Source organism: Cryptomeria japonica, chromosome 9 (assembly GCF_030272615.1).
Source record: "Cryptomeria japonica chromosome 9, Sugi_1.0, whole genome shotgun sequence".
NCBI lineage: Eukaryota > Viridiplantae > Streptophyta > Pinopsida > Cupressales > Cupressaceae > Cryptomeria > Cryptomeria japonica.
The window spans coordinates 721,265,194-721,286,503 of record NC_081413.1 but is presented as its reverse complement, the minus strand read 5'-3'; the positions used below and the strand labels follow the sequence as shown (position 1 = coordinate 721,286,503).

At 32.9% G+C, this 21,310-nt stretch overlaps 1 protein-coding gene across 2 annotated transcripts; it reads right to left on the bottom strand.

Moving 5' to 3' along the window:
• Nucleotides 1–2,102: 2,102 nt before the first annotated feature.
• LOC131073793 (glutamate receptor 3.6) lies at nt 2,103–15,475 on the bottom strand. Of its 2 annotated transcripts, none has more exons than XM_058010300.2 (7): nt 15,191–15,475; nt 14,728–15,083; nt 6,456–7,801; nt 6,079–6,359; nt 3,870–3,901; nt 3,000–3,409; nt 2,103–2,872 (listed from the first exon to the last, which is right to left on the bottom strand). In XM_058010300.2, exons 2-7 carry the CDS (start codon nt 15,020–15,022, stop codon nt 2,396–2,398), a joined length of 2,841 nt encoding a protein of 946 aa, XP_057866283.2. In that variant the 5' UTR covers nt 15,023–15,083; nt 15,191–15,475; the 3' UTR covers nt 2,103–2,395. The 2 variants fall into 2 exon arrangements, with proteins under 2 accessions (XP_057866283.2, XP_057866284.2); XM_058010301.2 differs by having other exon boundaries at nt 14,728–15,079.
• Between the last annotated feature and the right edge of the window lie 5,835 nt (nt 15,476–21,310).

Below are 21,310 nucleotides of genomic sequence, written 5' to 3'. Positions count from 1 at the left end.
CCACTTTTTGGACTCAACTTCTTGCAGGCACCCCATGCTCATAAGGAATCCGTATGGCTTAAAATATTGTGTTTGTATGTGGGGATGAGCCAAGAAGCTATCAAAGTTATTTATAATAGTCAAAGTGCCATATGTTTCACAAAGAACCTAACCTTTCATTTGATAATGAAACACATTAATTTTCACTACCATTTTTTTCTTGACATAATAAAGAATTGGAAGGTGATGCTAGAGAAGTTTGATACTTCAACAAACTTGTAGATGCATTATTGAAGCATGTGAGTATAAAGAAGTCTGAGTGCTACAATGAGTTTATGGGCTTCACTACCCCTATTAATTATTTGATAGTGTTGTTGTCCCCTCTATCTATCTATCTATATATATTCTGATGATTGATTTTAAATATTTAATATTGTATTTACTTATGACTTGTGAGCTAATGTGGAAAAAGGGCATCTCATATACACAACCATTACGATATGTGTATGGCTTATTATTATCATGTGAACAATAGTGTGTAAAATAATATTTTATCACTAAGGATGTGTAAGAGTATCTTTGATAAAGATACTAGTGTAATAAGTATTAAGATGCACAAGACCATGATGGCTAGGGATTACATCATTGACTACAAAGGACATAGAGTATCTTTGGAGAGGGATTATCTTTGACAAAGATAGTGATGCAATAAGTATTAAAATGCATAATAGCACGATGGTTGCAGAGTTACATTGTTGACTATGAATCATGATCAACTCTATAACACATTTTATGATGCATCATAGAGCATCTTTAGAGACAAATAATGGAACCAAAATAAAGCACCCAAATTGGTGAGTGGATTATGATAGAATAGTTGGGCATTATGACAATGTAAAAGCATTTGTTATAATTAGCATGTTGACTCATCATGGAGAGCACTAGAATTTAGGCCTAGATTTGGGCACCATCTTTGGGTCATGGTTTTGACCCATGTTTATGGTTCACCACTTATAGATTCTTGTATTAGATCTCCATGATATTGGTTTTGATTAAATCCAAGTATGGTCGTTCTCTTATTAAAATTGCTTTAGAATTTGATTGTTAGTGATAATCTTATACAGGCACAACTTGAGGTTTTTATTGTGACATCATAATTGTTGAATAATACAACTTGTTTTATTTTAGAGTGTGGGGGTTTCCCCTTGAAAGGGTTTTCCTCAAGTACACAATATTGTTATAGTATAATCTCTCTGAATTCTTTTTTGTTAACTATAAAATCTTTGTTATACTATAATCTCTATGTATTGTTTTTTGTTAGCTATAAAATCTTTTGTTTATGTAGATACATCTCATCAAAGTTTTGAGTAGGAAGTATATTCGACATCGCTACTTCCTTTCAAATAATTTGAATCCCAGGCTCTAGTCGTTTTGTGTCGTATCACAAGGTTATTTGCTATGTTCACATTTTTATGAATAGATTACAATTTGCTTGTAGTAATCTAGATATCTATTTCATCAAAAAGCAACATCCCTAACAATATCCATGACAATGGGTACATCCCTCCATCCAAATAAAACATTAAAAAACATATGAAGCGTAGCTGATATTTTGAGCACACATTCAACCCTCTATCACATCATTTTGAGAAAAGGGGAATCCCTTCTTAAAAAGAATGCACATACATGCAAATCGCTTTATTAGTCTCCTGCCATAGGCATAAATTGTTTAATAAGATTCACACTAAAGAAACAATGTTGTGCAAGGGGCTTCAAATTTATTATTGAGTAATAGGTCTCATGAATTGAGGAATAAGCTATTTTAGGATAAATTAGAATCTAAGTTCTAAGAAATAGGTGTACCTACTTTAAAGCTCTCAAATTTTCGGCAAATGCTTGTGGCTAGGACTAGAAATTCCCCTTTCCAAAATAGAAGCTTTTTATCCTCAAGACATCATTAGAAAAACACCATATAAATTTTTGAAAGAAGAAAATCTTTTTATATTTATGATATTGAAAAATAATATAATATAATTTTTAAATAACCTCTAACTTCCTAAAAATTCTTAGTATTCTATATAAAAATTTATAAAACATAAACTACTTTTACTAATTTAAAAAAATGCAGTAAAAATATTATCTAATTAAATGATATTTCTGTTTTGCCACTACATCAAACAGAACTAAATATTCTGTACAAGGCCAGAGAACTAAATTGATTCAAATTGACGCTAACCCAACAGTTTTATATCCCTTTATCTAAGATGATCTTAAGAAAATAAAACTGTAACAAAAGCCCTTTGCTAGCTGAGGTGTCTCATGTGCCACCTGCTCATAAACTCATATTTGCCATCAGAATTTAACTTGAGCTATTGTTTGACGAACAGGACATCATATCAACATGGACTAAACAGTGCTACATTACATTTTCGCCAGCTGAAATCGATTGATTAGTAGAGCAGTATTCAGACTCGACCCAAATGTGTTGTTGATTTCTTGGGGTAACACTCTCCTGAAGTCTTGAAGACTTGTTCTTTGAATCTTCTTCACTAGCACTATTGTCTTTCTTGTCTATAAAATCAAAAAATGATTGCAGCGCATGTAAAATTCTCGACGTGCAGGAACGTGGAGGAGATTTATAATTTCGAATGAATCGACAGATCATGCGAACCAAATAGACCATGAAAGCTACAAAGGAGGCCACCCCGCTGATCAAGAAAAGACCCCAAAAACTTTTCAGTTTAAGCTGAGTAGATTCAACTTCTGCGGCTTGTGTATCACAGCGAGTTTTGCTTAACCATTTGTCATGAATTCTCTGAAGCTCACCGCTTTCAGAAAGGGTAAGGATTGCTGTTGACATATCAATTGCTAACTGGGAATCCTTCTGGAAAGCCTGTTAATAGGCAACAAAAAACACAGAGAGATATTCAGCTACTTTTATCAGCAAATAACAGCCAAAACAATTACATGTGCATAAAGACTTTTTACAAGCAATCCACATAATCAGTTGTTTTCCTTACAAATCCCCATCCTGATTTGGTAAATTCTGGGCCAACAGTTGTGAAACTGCATTGCTTTGAGAGAAAGAGCTGGATAATTGGCATTGAATCCACAATTGCTGCTACCCCTCCAGGTTTGCCTGGTCCTAGTGTCAATGCTCTAGCATAAGCTTCTGGAGAATTAAGAGGAACAAGTCTGGATGTATTTATATTTAACTCCTCCGATAAATATCTTTTAATATAGGTTCCTTCTTGATATCCAATTGGTTCATTGCTTTGAACTAAACTATCAATCCCATTTACTGTCGGTGAAAGCTGTTGTACTGTGAGAATTGAGGTCAGGCTTGCGGTATAACTGGAATTAATGATCAAAACAACAAACAACCATATTAAAAGCACTGCTCGCCCCAGGTTGCTCATAACATTTTCTCCTGCATTAGCCCAAAATAATTGTCAGTTATTGCCAGCACTAATACATATATAAGAAGAGAAGCTTGCAGCGCCTTATAAGACCATACAGCTATGTTCTCCTAATCTCCATTGCATTTAAGCCCACCTTAACTAAGATGTATGTAGAACAAGAATTGGAGTTCCTCATAAGACACCATACAGTCATGCTATACTTATGTCCATTGCCATCCAAGTCTACCTTATCTAAGACATAAATGTAACCAGAGTTGGAGTTTCGTATTAAACACTAATAACCAAACCATAGCATGCAATTTTCCGTACCTATTCAGTGACAAAATGATTTAAACATGAACGCAGTACAAAATAATCAAACCCCTAAACAACATACTCTGTAGTTTTGCTTACAGTACTGAACAATTTGATAAATCATAAGAAGAGATTCGAGAAACAGAGCCAAACAGAAACATTTAGATTACTCACTGTGAGAGAAAAACAATGTTGAGAAGCTGAACCTGCAGAAAAACAGAAAGCAATGCGTAAGATGTTTCATCTTTTATGTTTCGAAAGAATGCAGTTGAAAAAACGTGAGCCCATATAATTATGTGATATTGCAGTACAAAATAAAAGAAAAAGATAAAATAGAAATATAATATTATTTAACAAGACATGGATTTATGTGGTAAAATCTTGACAATTTGTTAAGAAATATTCACACGGAACTTGTTAGTCAAAAAGAAACTTACAATTTTCATGCAGATGCTACTATTATAAATTAACTTTCCTTTTAAGAATATAAAGATATATATAACATTTTCTAGATAAGAATCACTATCAAATTTACAAAAAATTAATTTTTTTTCATATGAAAATTATACTGCTTTGACGATAATTTGCCTGATACCTACCCATGCCCATTCATCACCTTTTCTGCAGATCAAGAGAAACCAAACTCCATCTCAGTTTCTCTAATAGTATTTGATTTTGTAAACATTTCTGCATAATTTTTTGGCACATAAACTTTCTCAAGAGCTTCTACACCTCCATCAGTAACTCATTTCACAAAATAGTATTTAAGCACAACATGCTTGGTCATACTGTGATAAACTATACTTTTAGCCAAATTGATAGCAATTTGACTATCATAGAATAATTATTTCTTATCTTGCGCTCTTCAAAACTCAATTGACCCTTAACCAAACTGTCTCTTTGCATGCATGTGTGGCAGCTACATATTCTGCCTCAATAGTTGATAAAGCAACTATTCTTTGAAGGTTTGACATCCAACAAATAGGTTCTCCAACAAAAGTAAAGACATAACATGAAGTAGATCTCCTTTTGTTCTAATCAACTACAAAATTCAAATCAACAAAACCAAAAATTGAATCATTACAACCATTATAAGTGATAAAATAATCACTTGTGCCTCTAAGATATCCCTTAACTCCATCATTATAAACAAAAAAAAAATACTTAATATGATTTGAAGTCGAACATAGAATGCTAGGCTTTAGAAATAAGAATGTATGCATCACAACTCAAAAAAATTAGAATTGAGCAATCACAAAAATGACCTCTCCATACCTCTTCAAGAATCTTACAATCTATTGCAACTGATAGTGACTGATTTACTAGATAGTAAGTTGTTGAAACTGCTTCTTCCCACAACTTTTGTTACAAACTGACATTACTAAGCATCGTCCTTGCTCTCTCTATAAGAATCATGTTTATGAATTAAAAAAAATAAAATTTGTTGAAGAATATAACTTATGGTTTTGTGCCTTTCGATCCCAAAATCCTTACAATAATTTTCAAATTGCAAAGATGAGAACTCGCTCCTATTATCTATTATTAAAAACTTGATTGAACTATTAATACTCTTTTCAATCAAAACTCTAAACTGCTTAAATACACTGTTTAGCACACGTTATGGGATTATGTTTAGAATTTGCCACCTTACCTTGTTTCTTTGCTGGCTATCTTTCCTTTTTTGAAGGGTTGGGGTGTGGGATGTTAGGGGGCTTGGGGGTGGAAGACACATTCTGTACATGGATACACCAAATAGCATTGCTTGCCGCGATCTATTATTTTCCCTCTTAACTTGTATTGAAGGGGAGGGTGTTTGTGCAGTGTTTTATTGAACCTCTTTCATAAGTTCACTTATGCAATTATGTTTCATTCCTAGACAACTAGGTGTCACATCTATCTCCGCATTCCTTAATTTAAGGCAATTAGGTGCCATCCTTGCCTCATTATGTGCCATCACTAGCTCTACTGGTTGAGTTAGCTTCTCCCTTTATTGAAGTTAGCTCAATTCTTCTAGTACACTTGCCACTATGACTCATTCATCCAAAAGACTATAAATACGTATATTTTTCTTTTGAATAACCAATGAGAATATAATGAATACCAATTTCTATTCACCTAATTATTAGTTTCTTCTTTATTTAAAAAACTAGCAATAGAAGTTTTCAGGCTAATTCTAAAATCCTACATTTTGCATTTACCAAGAACAGAGAACAGAGGGAAAACCAATAAAAGAAAATAAATTCTCCACGATCTACATGATCCATAATTGAGGGCAAAACAACACAAGGAAATGAATTCTCCACTATATACATGAAACTTATGGATCAAATTGATTTAGAAGTTTCTCATCAAGGGAAATAAGAATGAAAGAACTCTCACATACCAAAGAATAGTAAGAAATTGCTTCTGTGGATGTCCTCGAAATTCATCGTTTGATCTATGCTCCAAAATCCATACAACAGCTCCTATGACAAGAAAGAATGCTGCAGTTGTACACCACATTTCTATTGTGAATGGCTGCAGAAAAGCCCATGTGCCATTGGGAGTGACCTTCCGGAGAGGAGTCACCACAGTCAGCCCTGCTTCTATGTAAGGTTGAGTAAAGTCCACAATCTTCGACCGATTGGTCACAATTAAGATGTCCCCAACTGCTGCATCAAATTTCTACAGTACTCCAGTAATAAATAGATACTCAGGTAGTATACATATGCAAATTAACTTCATAAGCTTATTAAAGATAAGAGTTCTGCATATACCAACCTTTGAGGCAACTCGCTGCACAAGCTCATCATAATTGGGGTTTGATTTCCCATCTCCAAAAGGTTCAAATGTGTATGGAAGTGCATAAGGTAACAAGGCCACTGCAGCAACAAACACATCAATAACGAAGCCCTTCATCATGTTGCTGTTACCTTCCACTGGATGCTCAAGCTCTTCAAATCCAACCTTTCTGGGCACAGCAATCACAAGATGCTTGCCATTATTAGGAAACACCCACCCACGTGGCGTTAGTTTGTTTTGACCTGGCCATACTATATCAATTATTTTCTGACCCACAGTCTGCTGGTTGTGTGACTTGGCAACTCTAAGTTCTGGAGGAGTAATAGACAAGCCTGATTGACTTGCCCAGTAACTTACCTTGCGAAATCCTGTTCCAACTATATTGATGATCTGAAAAGTAGTTCCAAGCAAATTTCCAGTTTCATCAAATTTCACAGGACCAGTTAAGCCAGTGAAATTTGTTTGCAGTAGTATATTCCGCAACTGTGGACCTCCTTCGAACACTTTTAACTCTGCTAATTCTGTTTTGTTTCCACTTGCATTGGAGAGCTGAGGATAACCTGTGAAATTAACTGGTCCTCCTTTGCTCAAGAAAGTGTCAATTGAACGGGCAATTGTCCAGATTGCATCATAAGCATATAGTCCAAATGCATTCAAGTGGAAATCAATGCTCCTAGCTTTGTAAAGATTGTTCCACCTTACTGTAAAAGCATGCTCCTGATCTGAAATTGGAATATGCCTACGTATAGCAAGGACTCCTTGGAGTGAATTCATGGTGTCATAATCAAGTCCAGAAGAGTCCAACAGGGAAGAGAGCCAATCTGTGGCTATCCAGACATAGGTACTGTTCAACATTCCAAGGTACAGTGCCTCAGAGAAGAGATTAATACCTGAGTCTGGATTCATATGCACAACAAATACCCTTGACTCCATCACAGCTAACTGCACCAATGCACTTTCAATAGCCCTTTTACTGACACCAGGAGAAAAGGGTATTTTGTTAACAATCTTAGCTCTTACATCTTCCAGCGCATCACTCAAAGCAGCTACTCCGTTTCTCCCATAATCATCATCAGTATATGCAACCACAATGTCTTTCCAGCCATATAAACCAATCACAGCTGCAACTGCCATCATTCCATGCAGATCACTGTGTGTCATGCGGAAAAAATAAGGATACTGATATGATGAGAGAGTTGGGTCTGTTGCTCCAAATGACAGGGTTGGTACATGAAGTTCACTGGCTATATGTGAAACAATATGAGCAATAACAGAAGATTGCGGCCCTACAATTGCAACATTGTCTGTTTTCATCAACTCCAAAGCTGCAAAAATAAAACGGACATTCAATGAATAGCTGCTCACGACAATTTTTCCACTTAGTAGAAAAATCAAGAACGAGAACTCTATCGTGCCTTAGATAGACCGATGAACTCAAGAAATTGCAATAGTGGAAAGTAGAACAGCGGGACAGAAACTTCATGAGTAGTAGGAACTTAATAAGGAAGGGTTGAACTACCAAGTAAATGAGGTTCTACTGTGAAATAAGAAACATGCAATCAGTGGAATGTTATTTTTTTATTTTCTGTAATAATTTGTTTTTGGAAAATAAGCTGCTCAACAAATCAGCCGATTAGATTAGTTTAGAATTTTATAAATAAGAGCTTCTTTGAAAACCAGATAGGTTGAATTTTTTTACGTTTGAGAGAGGTTATAAATATTGTTTACTCTAAAAGTAAAATATAAGTTAAATAAAACAATCACTGATACAAAATAGGTCTGTTGGTCTTTAAAAGACTCCTGGCACATCAATTTCAATAAACTATGAGTGTGTTCCATTTGTGTTTCAGTCCCATCCTGTGATTGTGAACTTGCAAGCAGAGAGGATCTGAGAGTTTGTGTTAAGTTGAAAGCAGGAGGGAATCTATCCTGCATCACAATAAGAGAGTAGAAATCTTCCAAATATCATAGAAAATATATAAGCATTTATTTATTTAAAGGTTGGCTGGTGGCTATCCAGCCGTATATTTAGCAAATCATATGAAAGACTTTTAAAAAAAGAAGTATCTCTTTTGTATGATGTGTTCTGCTAAAGATTTTACATGCTCCAAGCATCAAAATTAATGTTTGCTCTTATGTTAAAAAAACAACAAGAATGACAGCAGCAAAAATCAAGAATTCAAAGAGGCATTATAGTCAGCATCCACAAAATCACTGAAGCCTTTATCATGTTCTATATAGGGTGATGTTGGTTTTTCTAGTATCAACCTTGATGCCATTCCAATTAGAAGCTGATTTAACCAAAAAAATCAACAACTTGGTTTTCTTCTTAACAACATTGAAACCATGAATAAGGATGTTGATGTCTTTCTTACATCCATTCAACTATCAATGCTTAAAGTGAGAGAAAGACTTTCTTTTGAAATAATCAACTAGATTTAGAGTCAAATAAAAAAAATATAAGTAAATGCCTTATTTTTTTAGCTTCTAAAAGAGCTTGGTGAATGCTCATAGCCTCAACCAATTTATAAGAACCAACATCAATACTACTAGCAAACCAAAACTTGACATTTTTATTATGATCACACCAAATGGCTCCCATGCTAGCATTCTAGGATTGTCATTTGAAGCTCCATCAATATTAATTTTAACCAAGCCCATCAAGGGATTTTACAATTTAGTGTGGATATTATCGAGGGTTATTATTGGAAGAGGTAGAAGAGAGAGAAGCCACAAAAATACTAAGACTCATTAGAAATCGAAGTCCCACAAAGAACACACTTGATAATCTTGAATCCAAACTTGACAAATTTCTTTTAAATTGACTTTTTTGTGCCCCAAATTTGGCTTATGTGCCTTGTACCATTGAAAATTCTCTGATTTTGTTTCCACCAGCTATTCCAACAAATCATACTAGGACCAACACCATGTAATAGACTAGTAGATTTTAACTTCAAATAAGGTCATGGTCAATTTGCAAGAGAATCTTTGAATAGTTATTCCATGAGATTCCTAAAAAATCACACCATAAATTGAAAAGGTAGCTAAAATATGACCACCACACTCTTCATCTTGAACACAAAGAATACATCTTTTCAAACCAACAATCCCTCATTTTTCAACCTAATCCCAAAATTTAGAGTTCTTAATTTCCATATTTTATTTCAAAAGAGTTGTATAACCAATTTGCACCTTGTAGATCTCAAAACCTTTCAAACACTATCCTAGAAAATTTGAATATCTATTTAAAAAGACCTTTTGAGATGCTAAATTATGAGCTAAATAGTTAATGAAGAGAGGGAATTATTGACCTATCCAAAGATCTTTAGGTTTTCATTTCTAAATCCCCATGCCATCTTGTATGACCACATACTAAAAAATAGAATCATAATTCTAACTTCAACATGTATTTATATTTTAATCCTAAGAGATTAAGGAATCATGCACAAAGAGGGCTACGCTAATCCCATGCATCATTCCAAAAAAGAGCAAGGTCACCCTTCTCTACAATCCATAAATGACAAGGTATAATCAAATTACTACCTAAGTTCATAGTTTTCCATATCTCAGAACCCTTTTCAATAGTATCCCAACAATGAAAGAATGATTCTATAGATTTAGGTACTCCAACTTAAAAATTTTCCCTATAAATCTTGTTCCTCCACACACCATCTCTAATAGGATTTGCTAGCAAGACCTATACTATTAAGGAGTGAAGATCTTACACCTAACCAACTCTTTCTTTAGTTTACAAATCTTATTCCAATTAATCAAATTCCATTTATTTTGCTCTGGATTTCTTTTGCAAATAGACTTTCTCATCTTACAATCCAAATCATTATGGATGTCTTTTGGAGCTACAAGAGCCATAAGTCTATAAAACGAGAGATCTTGAAGCACAAATTTGAAAAGGACTATACATCTAACCAAAAAGAGGTATTTTATCCTTAACTCTCTAGTTATATACGCCACATGACTTAGTGCTAGATGAATCTACAAACACCTTTCATCTTAAATGCTTCTACGCTTGAGCATCCATCTTTATCCATTAAAAATGCTTTAAAAAAACAGAAAAAAAACTTAAAAAAAATAAAACAAATAAATAACAAAAAAATTTTAATAAATAGATAATTCATCCTATGGTGAAAACCATTTGTATAGTGCTTGGAATAGTCAATATGATAGAAACTTGTTCACATGCATCATATCGACAACCACATTAAAAATAATAATTTAAAAGAAAAACACAAAAAATTATCATCTTTATTAAAAAAAAAAAAACCATAACATTTTGGACAAACATCGTGATGAAAATTTGTTCCCAAGTATCATATGACAATCCACAACCTTCTTATCTATAAGTACATAGAGCATACTTAAGGGCATCGAGTTCAACCATCTATTTACTCACCACATCCTTATCCATTGATCAATGCTTCATAAAAATATTTACTCACCACATTCTTATGTTGATCTATGGACACTTATGCACCAAACGAGATCGTATGTTGATCTATTTACTCACCACATTCTTATCTAGAAGGGTGTTACTACCTTTTGACACCAATCTCCTTTAGTCTTTCAATTTAAAAGATATTTCTCATCTCTTTTCCATAATGAATCTTAACATTTTATTTATCCTTCAAATGTTTTATAGAAATTTTTAACTATATACAATGATATGTTATTTGTTGTTTTATAATACTTAGATCTCAGCTATTGATAGTTTTTATGGCTATTGTTCATTTAAAAAAAAAAGACTACATTCATTTTTCTTTCTTTTTTATTTTATTTTTGAAATAATTATTATTTTTAATTTTAAATAAGATTCATCACATTATTTATTTTATATTTTATTGTAGAATTATATTATTTTATTTTTAATAACAATATAATAAATAATAAAATGTAAAATTATTTTAATTTTTATTTTATGAAATATTTTTTTTTTCATATGATTATCATTTTTAATGTTTATATTTATAATTAAACTTATATTGAAATGATATTTATATTATATTTTAGTTTTATAAAATATTTATATTATATTACTTAAAATTTATTTTATTTTATTTTTCACTTAATAATTATTTAATTATTTTAATTTTAATTTTTACTTTTCATATTAATTCTTTAATAAATTTTTTAACACCCTCAAATAGGGAAGAGCACATGCTATCTCCCATATTTCAATTACATTCACTTTTTATTCACCCATCCCTTCAACTAGTAACTTTAAAAAAAAAAAAAAAAATGATAACTAAAAGTCTATTAATTAATTTCACATGTATCCACAGTCACTCACTTTTTAGCTTTTTACTTCATAATTGATCCATTTGTACACAACTAGAGGACATCTGTGCAGTTCTACATCATGTTATTTCACTGCTATTAATTAATTTCACATGTACCAACAACCACTCACTTTTTAGCTTTTTGTTTCACTAATTGATTCATTTGTACAAGACTAGGGGACATGTGTGCAGTCTTACATTGTGTTATTTTGCACAGGCAAAATGACCGTTTTTTCACTTTTGAACCGTATTTGACAACTTAAAAAATTAGTAGAACGTATGCATTTACATGCTATTTTTTTCTAAAATCGTATAGATAAACCTTAAAAAAATATAGTAGGTAATATATATAGTAGTTTAGAATGTTTATTATAAAAATACAAATTTATTTAGAATATTTTGAAATGGAAGGATTTAGAATATGGAAGGATGTAGTTGTTTCTAATTTTATAATATTTTAATATGATTTTTTAGAATAGTTCTATTTTTTCATATGAATTTAGAAAATTGTTATAATTGAAATGATAGAATATAATTGATAAAATATTTTAATATGAATTTTTACAATATATTCTATTTTTTTATATATGAATTTAGAAACTTAGTCAATTTAATTTTTTAAATATATTTAATAAGATTGTTATAGAAATTAGTAATTATTAATTGATTATCATTTAATGTTAATATATAATATATATTAGTGTATTAATTTAGAAACTTATTTAGTAAATTTAAGATTTTTGCATATATTACTAATTTATCATTATTTTTTCATTAAGATAATGATTTTCATTTCTTCCCAAGAAAGTTGTGCATTGATTTTCATTGCTTCAATCTTCTACTTTTATATGACTAAACCATCATCAAAAATTCATATGACAGGGAGGGGTGACCGTCAAATTCTGGGCTTGCCAACAACCACTCACTTTTTAGCTTTTTGTTTCACTAATTGATCAATTTGTATAAGACTAGGAGACGTGTGCAGTCTTACATTGTGTTATTTGACTGCTTGGAAAATCTCAACCCTAGCTTGCACTATCAATGATGTAAAATGTGTGACTATATGCGCATTTCTGTGTGTTTTTAGTCAGTTTAGCTTTTGCCTTTGTGCAGGACTATGGGTCATGTATGTATAAATATTGACATTTTTAAATGCACAAAGCATCTTTAAATAATGTGTACTTTTTGATCCCTACTTGCTAACAGATCCTTCACATGCTTAGAATACAGAAGCCAAAACAATAGTTATAAATAATTAAATCAGAAACAACAACAAAAAAAATGATCAAAATCTGATATTCTATTTAAATTCTCTGTCAATCATCCTTACCTTCCCTTAGATCTCAGCTCGTACGGTCACTTCGTCTTGTAATCGCCGACTTTAAAAGCCCGATTTTAGCTGAGAAACATCCAAGAACATGAGTGATTTTAATCACTAAGCTACGTTTAAATCAGGCTTTCCCCAATTTTACTTTTTTTGGGTAGGCTTTCCGCAATTTTGATGGGTAAGTGAATCACGAGCACCACGATGACAAAAGTTGCAGGTGGGTCACGCTAGACTGCAACAGGCGTCAAGTCCTTGGAATATCAGACCTCAGATACTTGGTAAAGTTAATTGGTGATGTCAAATCCTCGAGACCTCCTTGCATTTGTTCAAATCCTGTTAAATCCGAATCTCGGGAACTCTAAGTTGTTGGCATAGTGGGAACGTCTTCCCAAGCAATAAGGATTATCGTTGTCTTTGTGTCGGTTGTCTACTGGAAACCACTCTGGAAAATGGACTATCTGTTTATGAACTCACTAAACCGGCCTTCTTATTTCTGATTCGTGTAACCCAAACTTCCTCTCTGGTGTGCGTGAGCCGAACCTGAGTGTCTTTAATTTATTAGCTTAGTGCAAAAAGCAGAAGTTTCTGTCTGTGTCAAGAACAGAATTCTAAAAGGTCAAATTTATAAGTCTAACTAGGTTCCTTGGGCTTTTGAATGGTTCAAACTAGAACAGCGAGTAATTTTGGTGATACGTAGTTTCCTAGGTAATTGTTTGACGAAATTATAAATCACAAAAATGGATTTTAAAGGCTTATGTGAAAGAAATCTTTCACAGTTTTATAAGCAAGAATTATTAAGTTTATATCATTTCCAAGTTCACATTTGAGCGTTAATAATCGACATTCAATTTTCACACATAACAACCACCTTGGTAATCACACAGTTCTAGTTTCACAGATAATATCCTTCAGCAAGAACATAAAACACAAAACATAGAGCAGAAAACCTGTGAAAAACATTACAGCAGAGTGCCAAGTGAACAAAATCTCATCTAAATGGAGATCTCAGGTTGACAGTCAAAACACAGAATTAATAGTGACAGATGCTGAATGGTTACTGGTTAACAGATCAGTTCGGCTGCTCCCTCTAGCTCTCCTATTGGCCTGGAGGTAGAATTTATGTTGAGAGTACATTTCCTGCTTGGATGTATTCCCAGAGTCCCATTGATCTATTTTGGTAATTCATTATCATTACTACAATTCCACTCATACCCTAAAGTTCTTTTTCTAATTTGGCCAATCATCTGCCGAAGATTGTTCTGTTTCTACTAGCATAGCTTCGAGAAGCTTCCAGTGAAATCAGAGAGTTGCAGTGTAGATCTTAAGAGAAATAGCATTTAGTGAAAATTAAATGATACGCCATCCCAATTGGCCATAACCCTCATCATCCCATACATGATTTCATAAGCATACCTAAATTTTGAAACAATTTAAGTGCTATTTGAAATGTGAACTAGACTTACAAAAAGTCCTTTAAAAAAACAACACTCTGTCATGCCGAACAAATTAAACCCCCAAATAACCATTTTCAGTTTGAAAATTACTGACTATCCCAGATATAATTTCATAGAGATATCTAAATTTGTAAACAATTTACAGTGTTGAAACCAAAAATTTGAGCACAGCATACCTGCTGAAGTGCCTATGAAAGCAGTGCAATTGGTGTCCATCATGGTGAGCACTAGTTTTGTTCCATTGAGCACAGTCTTATCATTATTAACATCTTCCACTGCCAACTCAATTGCCTTCTTAGCCACTCTTCCAATGGTGGTATGGTAGGCCACAAGGGCACCCACATTCACAGTTGCAGGTCTAGCTCCATTTTGTGCAAGGCAGAGACATACCCACTCAGGAAGAAGCACAATAGAAACAAAACCCAATGTCAACAGTGTTACCCAACTGGTATACATTCTTGTGAGAAGCATTAAAAGCTGCTACAAATACCATCCTTGCATTTTGTTCTCCTGGTTAATATAAATTACCTGTCTAAACATGGAAAAGAAGCCAATTAATGTGGTTAGTAATGTTTTGAATAGATATATATAAATACTTTTGATGATAGAATATTTGACTTGACTTGAAGAAGCCTTTACCATTGCTTGATAATGTTATATCCAACTTGACCATGACTACCAAATCACCAGTGTGAACTGGAATGGTCTGGTCTTGGTAAAGCAGTTTGGGTGGATCTGGTGAATCATTTTTACGCCCACCCAGATTTTTCTTCGTGTGACATGTGTTAACATCCTTGTAAACAGGACATGACAGTTTAACATCTATTGAAACATTTTTACCCTCACCCAAACTGTTCTTCGTGTTAAATATCTTAACATTCTTGTAAACTGGACAGAACACTTTATCCTTTCGCTGAAATGAAATCTAGAGCTTTAGAGTTGGGGTACCTGCTAAGAAATCACTAAAAAGAACAGAATCAGATAGGTAAGCTATTTTAAAAATCTATGTAAACAAAGTTATATGCTTTTAATAACAACTGTGTCAGAGTACTTTAAAAGAATAAGCCTTAAACTATTTCAAAGTAACACTTTTTTCAAAGATTTTCTCGCGGTCTATGTTGTGGTATAATGCCCACTTACTGTTCCCGCTTGCTTGTATGGTAGAAAAGGTATTTTCGGTGAACACAAAGAGAATAACTTTGAAAAATACTTGAGAAAATAAGTGTGCCGTCAGATGCCATAGAAGATACGTTAATGATATTAGACGTTAATGATATAAAATGGCAAAGCAGATTTAAGGGTTTTTTAGTTGAGGTGTTTGTTTGTGGTATGGGTTTTGTCACCTTTGCTGTCTACTCCTATGGTTGCGGACTTGTGGAGGGGTAAATTTAGGTAAGTGCAAATAAAGGAGTTTGGGACGTGGGTTTGTAGAGATTGAAAAGGCTAAATAGTAGGGTCAGGTTACTGAATGTCAAGTAATATTTAATTATGAATATCTAAATTGAAATTGGGAAAATGAAAAAGAAAATAAGTGCAAAAGGAGAAAATTATAGCGTCCATACAAAGTTCAAAAACTTAGTCAATCAAGAATAAGATACAAAAAGTGGAAGGGCAAGAAGGTATGGACTTTGGGGAAGCAGAGGATTTGCATAGTCCCTTTTCAAGTCCCTTCATTTATGTGTAAGAATTGTTAAATGTCCAAAATTGGGTAGAATGTGTTGTCTCAATTTTTGAATTTTCAAAAATAGACAATCCATTCAAATTTTTACTCAAAATTCGTAGTTTTCTTTTTAAGACATGTTTTATGAGGTTTAAAACTCGTATTTGTTAATGTTAAATCACCAATGGGTGTGTTTGTCATCTTTGTCCAAGTTTTGGTTGGTTTTTGCTTTCATTTTCCTAGCTTTTTGTGCGATTTCGGGTTTTGAGTTCCTCATTGCAAGAAGGAACTTTTTGATATAATTGCAAAGAGGAACTTTTTGCTCAAATTACAAGTTAATTTTACTTGAAGTAGGGTCTTAGAAACCCAATTACAAGTTACTTGCGATAGGGTCTTAGAAACCCGATTACAAGTTACTTGTAGTTTGGTCTAAGAAACCGGATTGCAAGTTTATTCCTATGTTGCAATCTTACTTCATCTCACACTTGCAATCGAGGTTCCAAGACCCGATTGCAAGGGATTTCAATGCATGTAAGGACAGTAAGCAAAAACCAATGTTGTCATATGTTGATGACATTAAATGAAAAGAATACAATGTCATATGCAAAGAGAGAACTTCTCCTGAAGAATCAATATTATCCCAAGCAAGAAGACGATGTTGGAGTTCATTGGCAAAGGACATAAGAACTATCAATGATGCAAGTTGATGTTCCTAGATAAACACCTTCACCAATCTTGAATATTTCAAGTGCCAACATCTTTTAGCAACATGAGTACCTCTTAGACAGAGGATGATGTAAATAGAGTCGTGTCTTGGACACTTAGACTAGTTTCAATTATGCATTTGTAATTTCCGTTTTGACAAATTACATGTAATGTCAAAAATTCTAATTGCAAGTAGGCACATTACTTTCATTGTTGTAACTTGTAATTACATGTAAACAAATTACAAGTTGAAAGACAATAGAACTATAATTTGGAAAAATTCATAGTTAGTTGTGGAATAAGTCTTGGTTAGTTGAACTTATCCCACCTTTTTCTCTTAGCCCCTCTCCTATATATATTAGAGGGTGTTCTATGTAATCTCTATCTTTTTAGCAACCAAAAAAACTACACAAAAATTTACAAGCATAAAGACTTTGTGTTTTATACTTGTAAATTGGTTTCTCAAGTAATATCAAGAAGGCATTTTGAGTTTCAGACTTTGTGTTAAAACCTTGTTCATATATCCATTGTGTTCTCATGTCATAGTGGTACATTTTTTTGCATATACTTGAGATTCTGGTGAGATTGTTAAAAGGAGCTTTGATCTAATTCCTTGTAGAATTTGTGCTACAAATATTGAGGGTTAAAATAGCTAAGTGTTCGTAATAGAGAGAGATTATAGGTCTTTGTTCGTGCAATTACTCCTCGTTATAGTAGTTTAGAGGTGCACCATATCAACAAACTTTGAGTTGTTGTAAGTTGCACATTGTTATCATATTAATCATTCTAGAAGGTAGATATGATAGTTGGAAAGTAAAGACTTTGAGCTTTTGTTTTTACATTCTCGTCTCGGGGAAGTGATGGAAGACTTTGGGCTTTCATGGAAACTTCACTTCCTTTTGTATAAGTATCGTTGTATTTGTTAAAGTTTCTCAAGTTGTTGTATTTGTTTTCCTAATTGCAATTTCTTTTCTAAAAAGAGATAAGAATATCATCTTTTCTAAAAAAAAAAGAAAAGGATTTTGTCCCACCCAAGTTAGATTAGTGTTGTAGTTAATTTGTAATATTAGAAAAGGGGGAGCTTTCCCTTAGAATTAGGAGAGTTTTTAACTCACACGTTGTAGTTGAAACCATAATTTTGCATGCCTCCCTAGGTGTACAAAAATTTCAAACAATAGAATGTATGAAAGTAAGAGAACAAGAAAGTGAATACTAGTTTCATGAGAACATGGTGGCAAACCAAGTCTTCCTAGAAGAAAATAGAATGCTAAAAAAATATTTGACAAGGTTGCAAATCAATTCTATCAGATTTCCACAATCCATGATAATGAAATAAACAACATTTGGATTTGATTTGTATAGCTTTTTTATCATCAACGTTTCGGATCACACTCCGTGATCCATCATCAAGATGAATGAGTTCAAGGAGATGAAAAAATAAATTAATTAGGAAATCAACTCAAAGGATGTCAAATCATGGTCTCAAGTACTTAAAAGCTCAATTACTGATATAAAGAAGACAATGGAAAAAGATACCAAAGCATTAGCAAGAGAGAATAGGTCAAGACAAGAGCAAAAGATATAAAATTAGAGGGTTAGGATATTACTACAACATTGAGAGTACCTACAATTTTACAAGTGATTTTTTACAGGTCAAATTGCATTGGAGGAGACATATTTGCAAAGCAAGAAGAGTTAAAAAATTAAGTGAAGAGGGGATTAGGGTGATCAAAGTTACCTTAATGAGCATATAAAAAGCTTCTAAGCAAAAAGAGAAAATTTGCCAAGAAAGAAGAGTAAAAAAATTAAGTGAAGAGGGTATTAGGTTGATCAATGTATGTAACAAAGCAAGAATGGACAAAAAAATGTAATTTTTTACTCGAGCCTTTGGCCTTAAGACAAATAACAAGTAAGCCCCCCCCACAAGAGCAGAGCACTTAAAAGTATTGTGTTGGAATAGTAGAGATTTCCTATGGAAAATAGGGGTTAGATAAAGTCTAATCACTAATGGTAGAGACATAATATGTTTCATAGAAACTCATGACAATGATGGGTGCAAGCCACATAATTTTGGAGGTTACACTAAATTTCCAATTTGGAATGTTGTTGTTGGTAATGGCAAGGGATATAGTGGCATAATGGTCTCTATACAAGATGCACGAGGAAGAAACAATCAACTAAAAAAAAGAATTAAATAAGCAATACATTTAACTTAAAATTTTGAAGAATGGTAGGCATGCTAGAATTACAATGTGTTATTTCCCCCCCTTAGTGTCAAAACCTATTAAAAATGGATTAGGCTATAATGACCCTTTTGCATCAGTAAAAAATAATATTTAATATTTATCGCATTAGGGAGAAGTTCTTATAGTGAGTGGCTTCAATGTGATGACAACAAATGAACAAATTATCATCTTATCCAACAACAAGGATAACGATCTTGTATAGCTTATGGAAGAGGAAAATCGACAATGGTCAAGGTGTTCAATGAATAACAAAGATGCCAACCATTTTGGAGAAGAATTACTTTCTTTATGTGACATTTGTCATTGGTTATTTGCAATGATACGGGTCAATGGAAGAACTTTAAAAATTATACATAGAACCCACATAATAGATCAAGTGTTATTGATTATGTTGTTTGTTCACAAGGCTTGATTGATGATAAAAAGGGGTGTGATTGAAGACCCCCTTGATGATTTAAAATCAAATCATTATATAGTGTGACTTTTTCTATATTGGTCAAAAGAAAACTAGCACATGATATATGAACAATAAACTCACCAACCTCCAATAAATTTTAAAAAACTTTAACATAAGAAAACTATAATATCTTCAAGGAAAATTTCAGTCAATTAATGTAGAATAAAAAGAAAAGATCATAGAGTCTAAAACAACATGAACTAATAAACATAATTCAAGAGGCACAAGAGGTTCCAAAAGAACAAATAATAAGAAGAAAGTAAGTTTATGGCAAATGTGTGGTTTGATAAGGTTTGTAAATTTGTAAGGAGATCTATCAAGGAGACAGGTAAAGATGAGGAGAACACAATACTACATAAGCAGATTGTTAAAATATAAAAATGTTGTTTATGAATACAAGGAGAAAAGTGTTGATATATCTAGGGAAGATAAACCAAAGTTTTTCATAGGAAACTTCAATCAAGAAAAGAGGAAAAGGATAGTAACATAATAGCCATGCAATGGTTTAAATAATCAGAAAAATTATATGGGAAAGAATTAGAATTTGACCCCCATGGTCAACATGACAAATAAAATTTTCACTTTACAAGAGGTAAAGGAAGGTATCAAGAAATAAGGTATAGGAAAGGCTAGGGACATGATTGAGCTTCAAGCTAAATATCTAAAACGGGGGATGAAAATCCCCACTCTTCACATTAAGAAAAAATTCAATAACATAATCAAACATGTGTTTCCAAGAGATTGGGTTACCATATTAGGATATACCTCTTTAAAAGTGGGGATGTTAACAATCCTTTCAACTATCAAATCATCGTGATCAATAATTTGTTTACAAAATTGTTTAGCAACATGATTAGGCACATATTCAACAAGTGGGCAAGAGAAAAAGAAAAGAGAGAAAATGGGTAGGTAGGTTTCAAATCAACGAACTCAACAATTGATCATGAAATTACTTTGATAGATATCATTAAAAAAAATTGGAATGAAAAAGAGGAAGACTATTGTTTTTTTAAATATCAAGAAGGCTTTTGACATGGTTCGTAGACATAAGTGTAAAAAGAAGGATACTAGTATCCTAATGCAATTTCGAGTGGTTGTTTATAGATTATATGAGGAGGTTTGGATAAATTTAGAACTTAAGCAAGTACTTCAATAAAAATTTAGGAATGAAATTGGAGTTAAGCAAGGTTTCCTATTATCTCTTTCTCTCTTTGGCCTTTATATCAACAAACTTGAAGAATGGTTGAATCTAAAGGGTGGGATGGTGTTCTTCTAGGAGAATATGGTGTTAGTTTTGGTTAACAGATTGATGAAGTAACATCTAGGGGATTTAAATAACTGACTATCACAAAGTGTTGAGTTGTAGGATGGAGCATTGCAAAGTACCACATTCTACCATATTTCATTATTTGGCCTTATGGATTGAAGGGACAATAGATCTAGATGTGAGGAGTGTTACTTTCAAGTTTCTTAGAGGTTTGAGCTATTGGAGTGAATTTTGGAGGTGACAAAGTGGAGACTATATTTCTAGGATGGTTATACCAAAGTTTGAGAGTTTGTGGTGGTAAGAGGAAACATGTGAAGATGAATTAAGATCAATAGAGCTTGTCTTGAAAACTGCATGATGTTATTTTAGGTTTTGAGGTGATTTAGGACCAAGAAGAGGCTGACTACACATTACATAAAGTCTA

Excerpts from the sequence above, each read along its gene's own strand:
- LOC131073793 (XM_058010300.2), bottom strand. The coding sequence starts at position 15,022 with ATGCTTCTCACAAGAATGTATACCAGTTGGGTAACACTGTTGACATTG. Across the intron at positions 6,360-6,455 it reads TGCAGCGAGTTGCCTCAAAG|AAATTTGATGCAGCAGTTGG; the intron begins GTTGGTATATGC and ends GGAGTACTGTAG. Across the intron at positions 2,873-2,999 it reads CCAAATCAGGATGGGGATTT|GCTTTCCAGAAGGATTCCCA; the intron begins GTAAGGAAAACA and ends GCCTATTAACAG.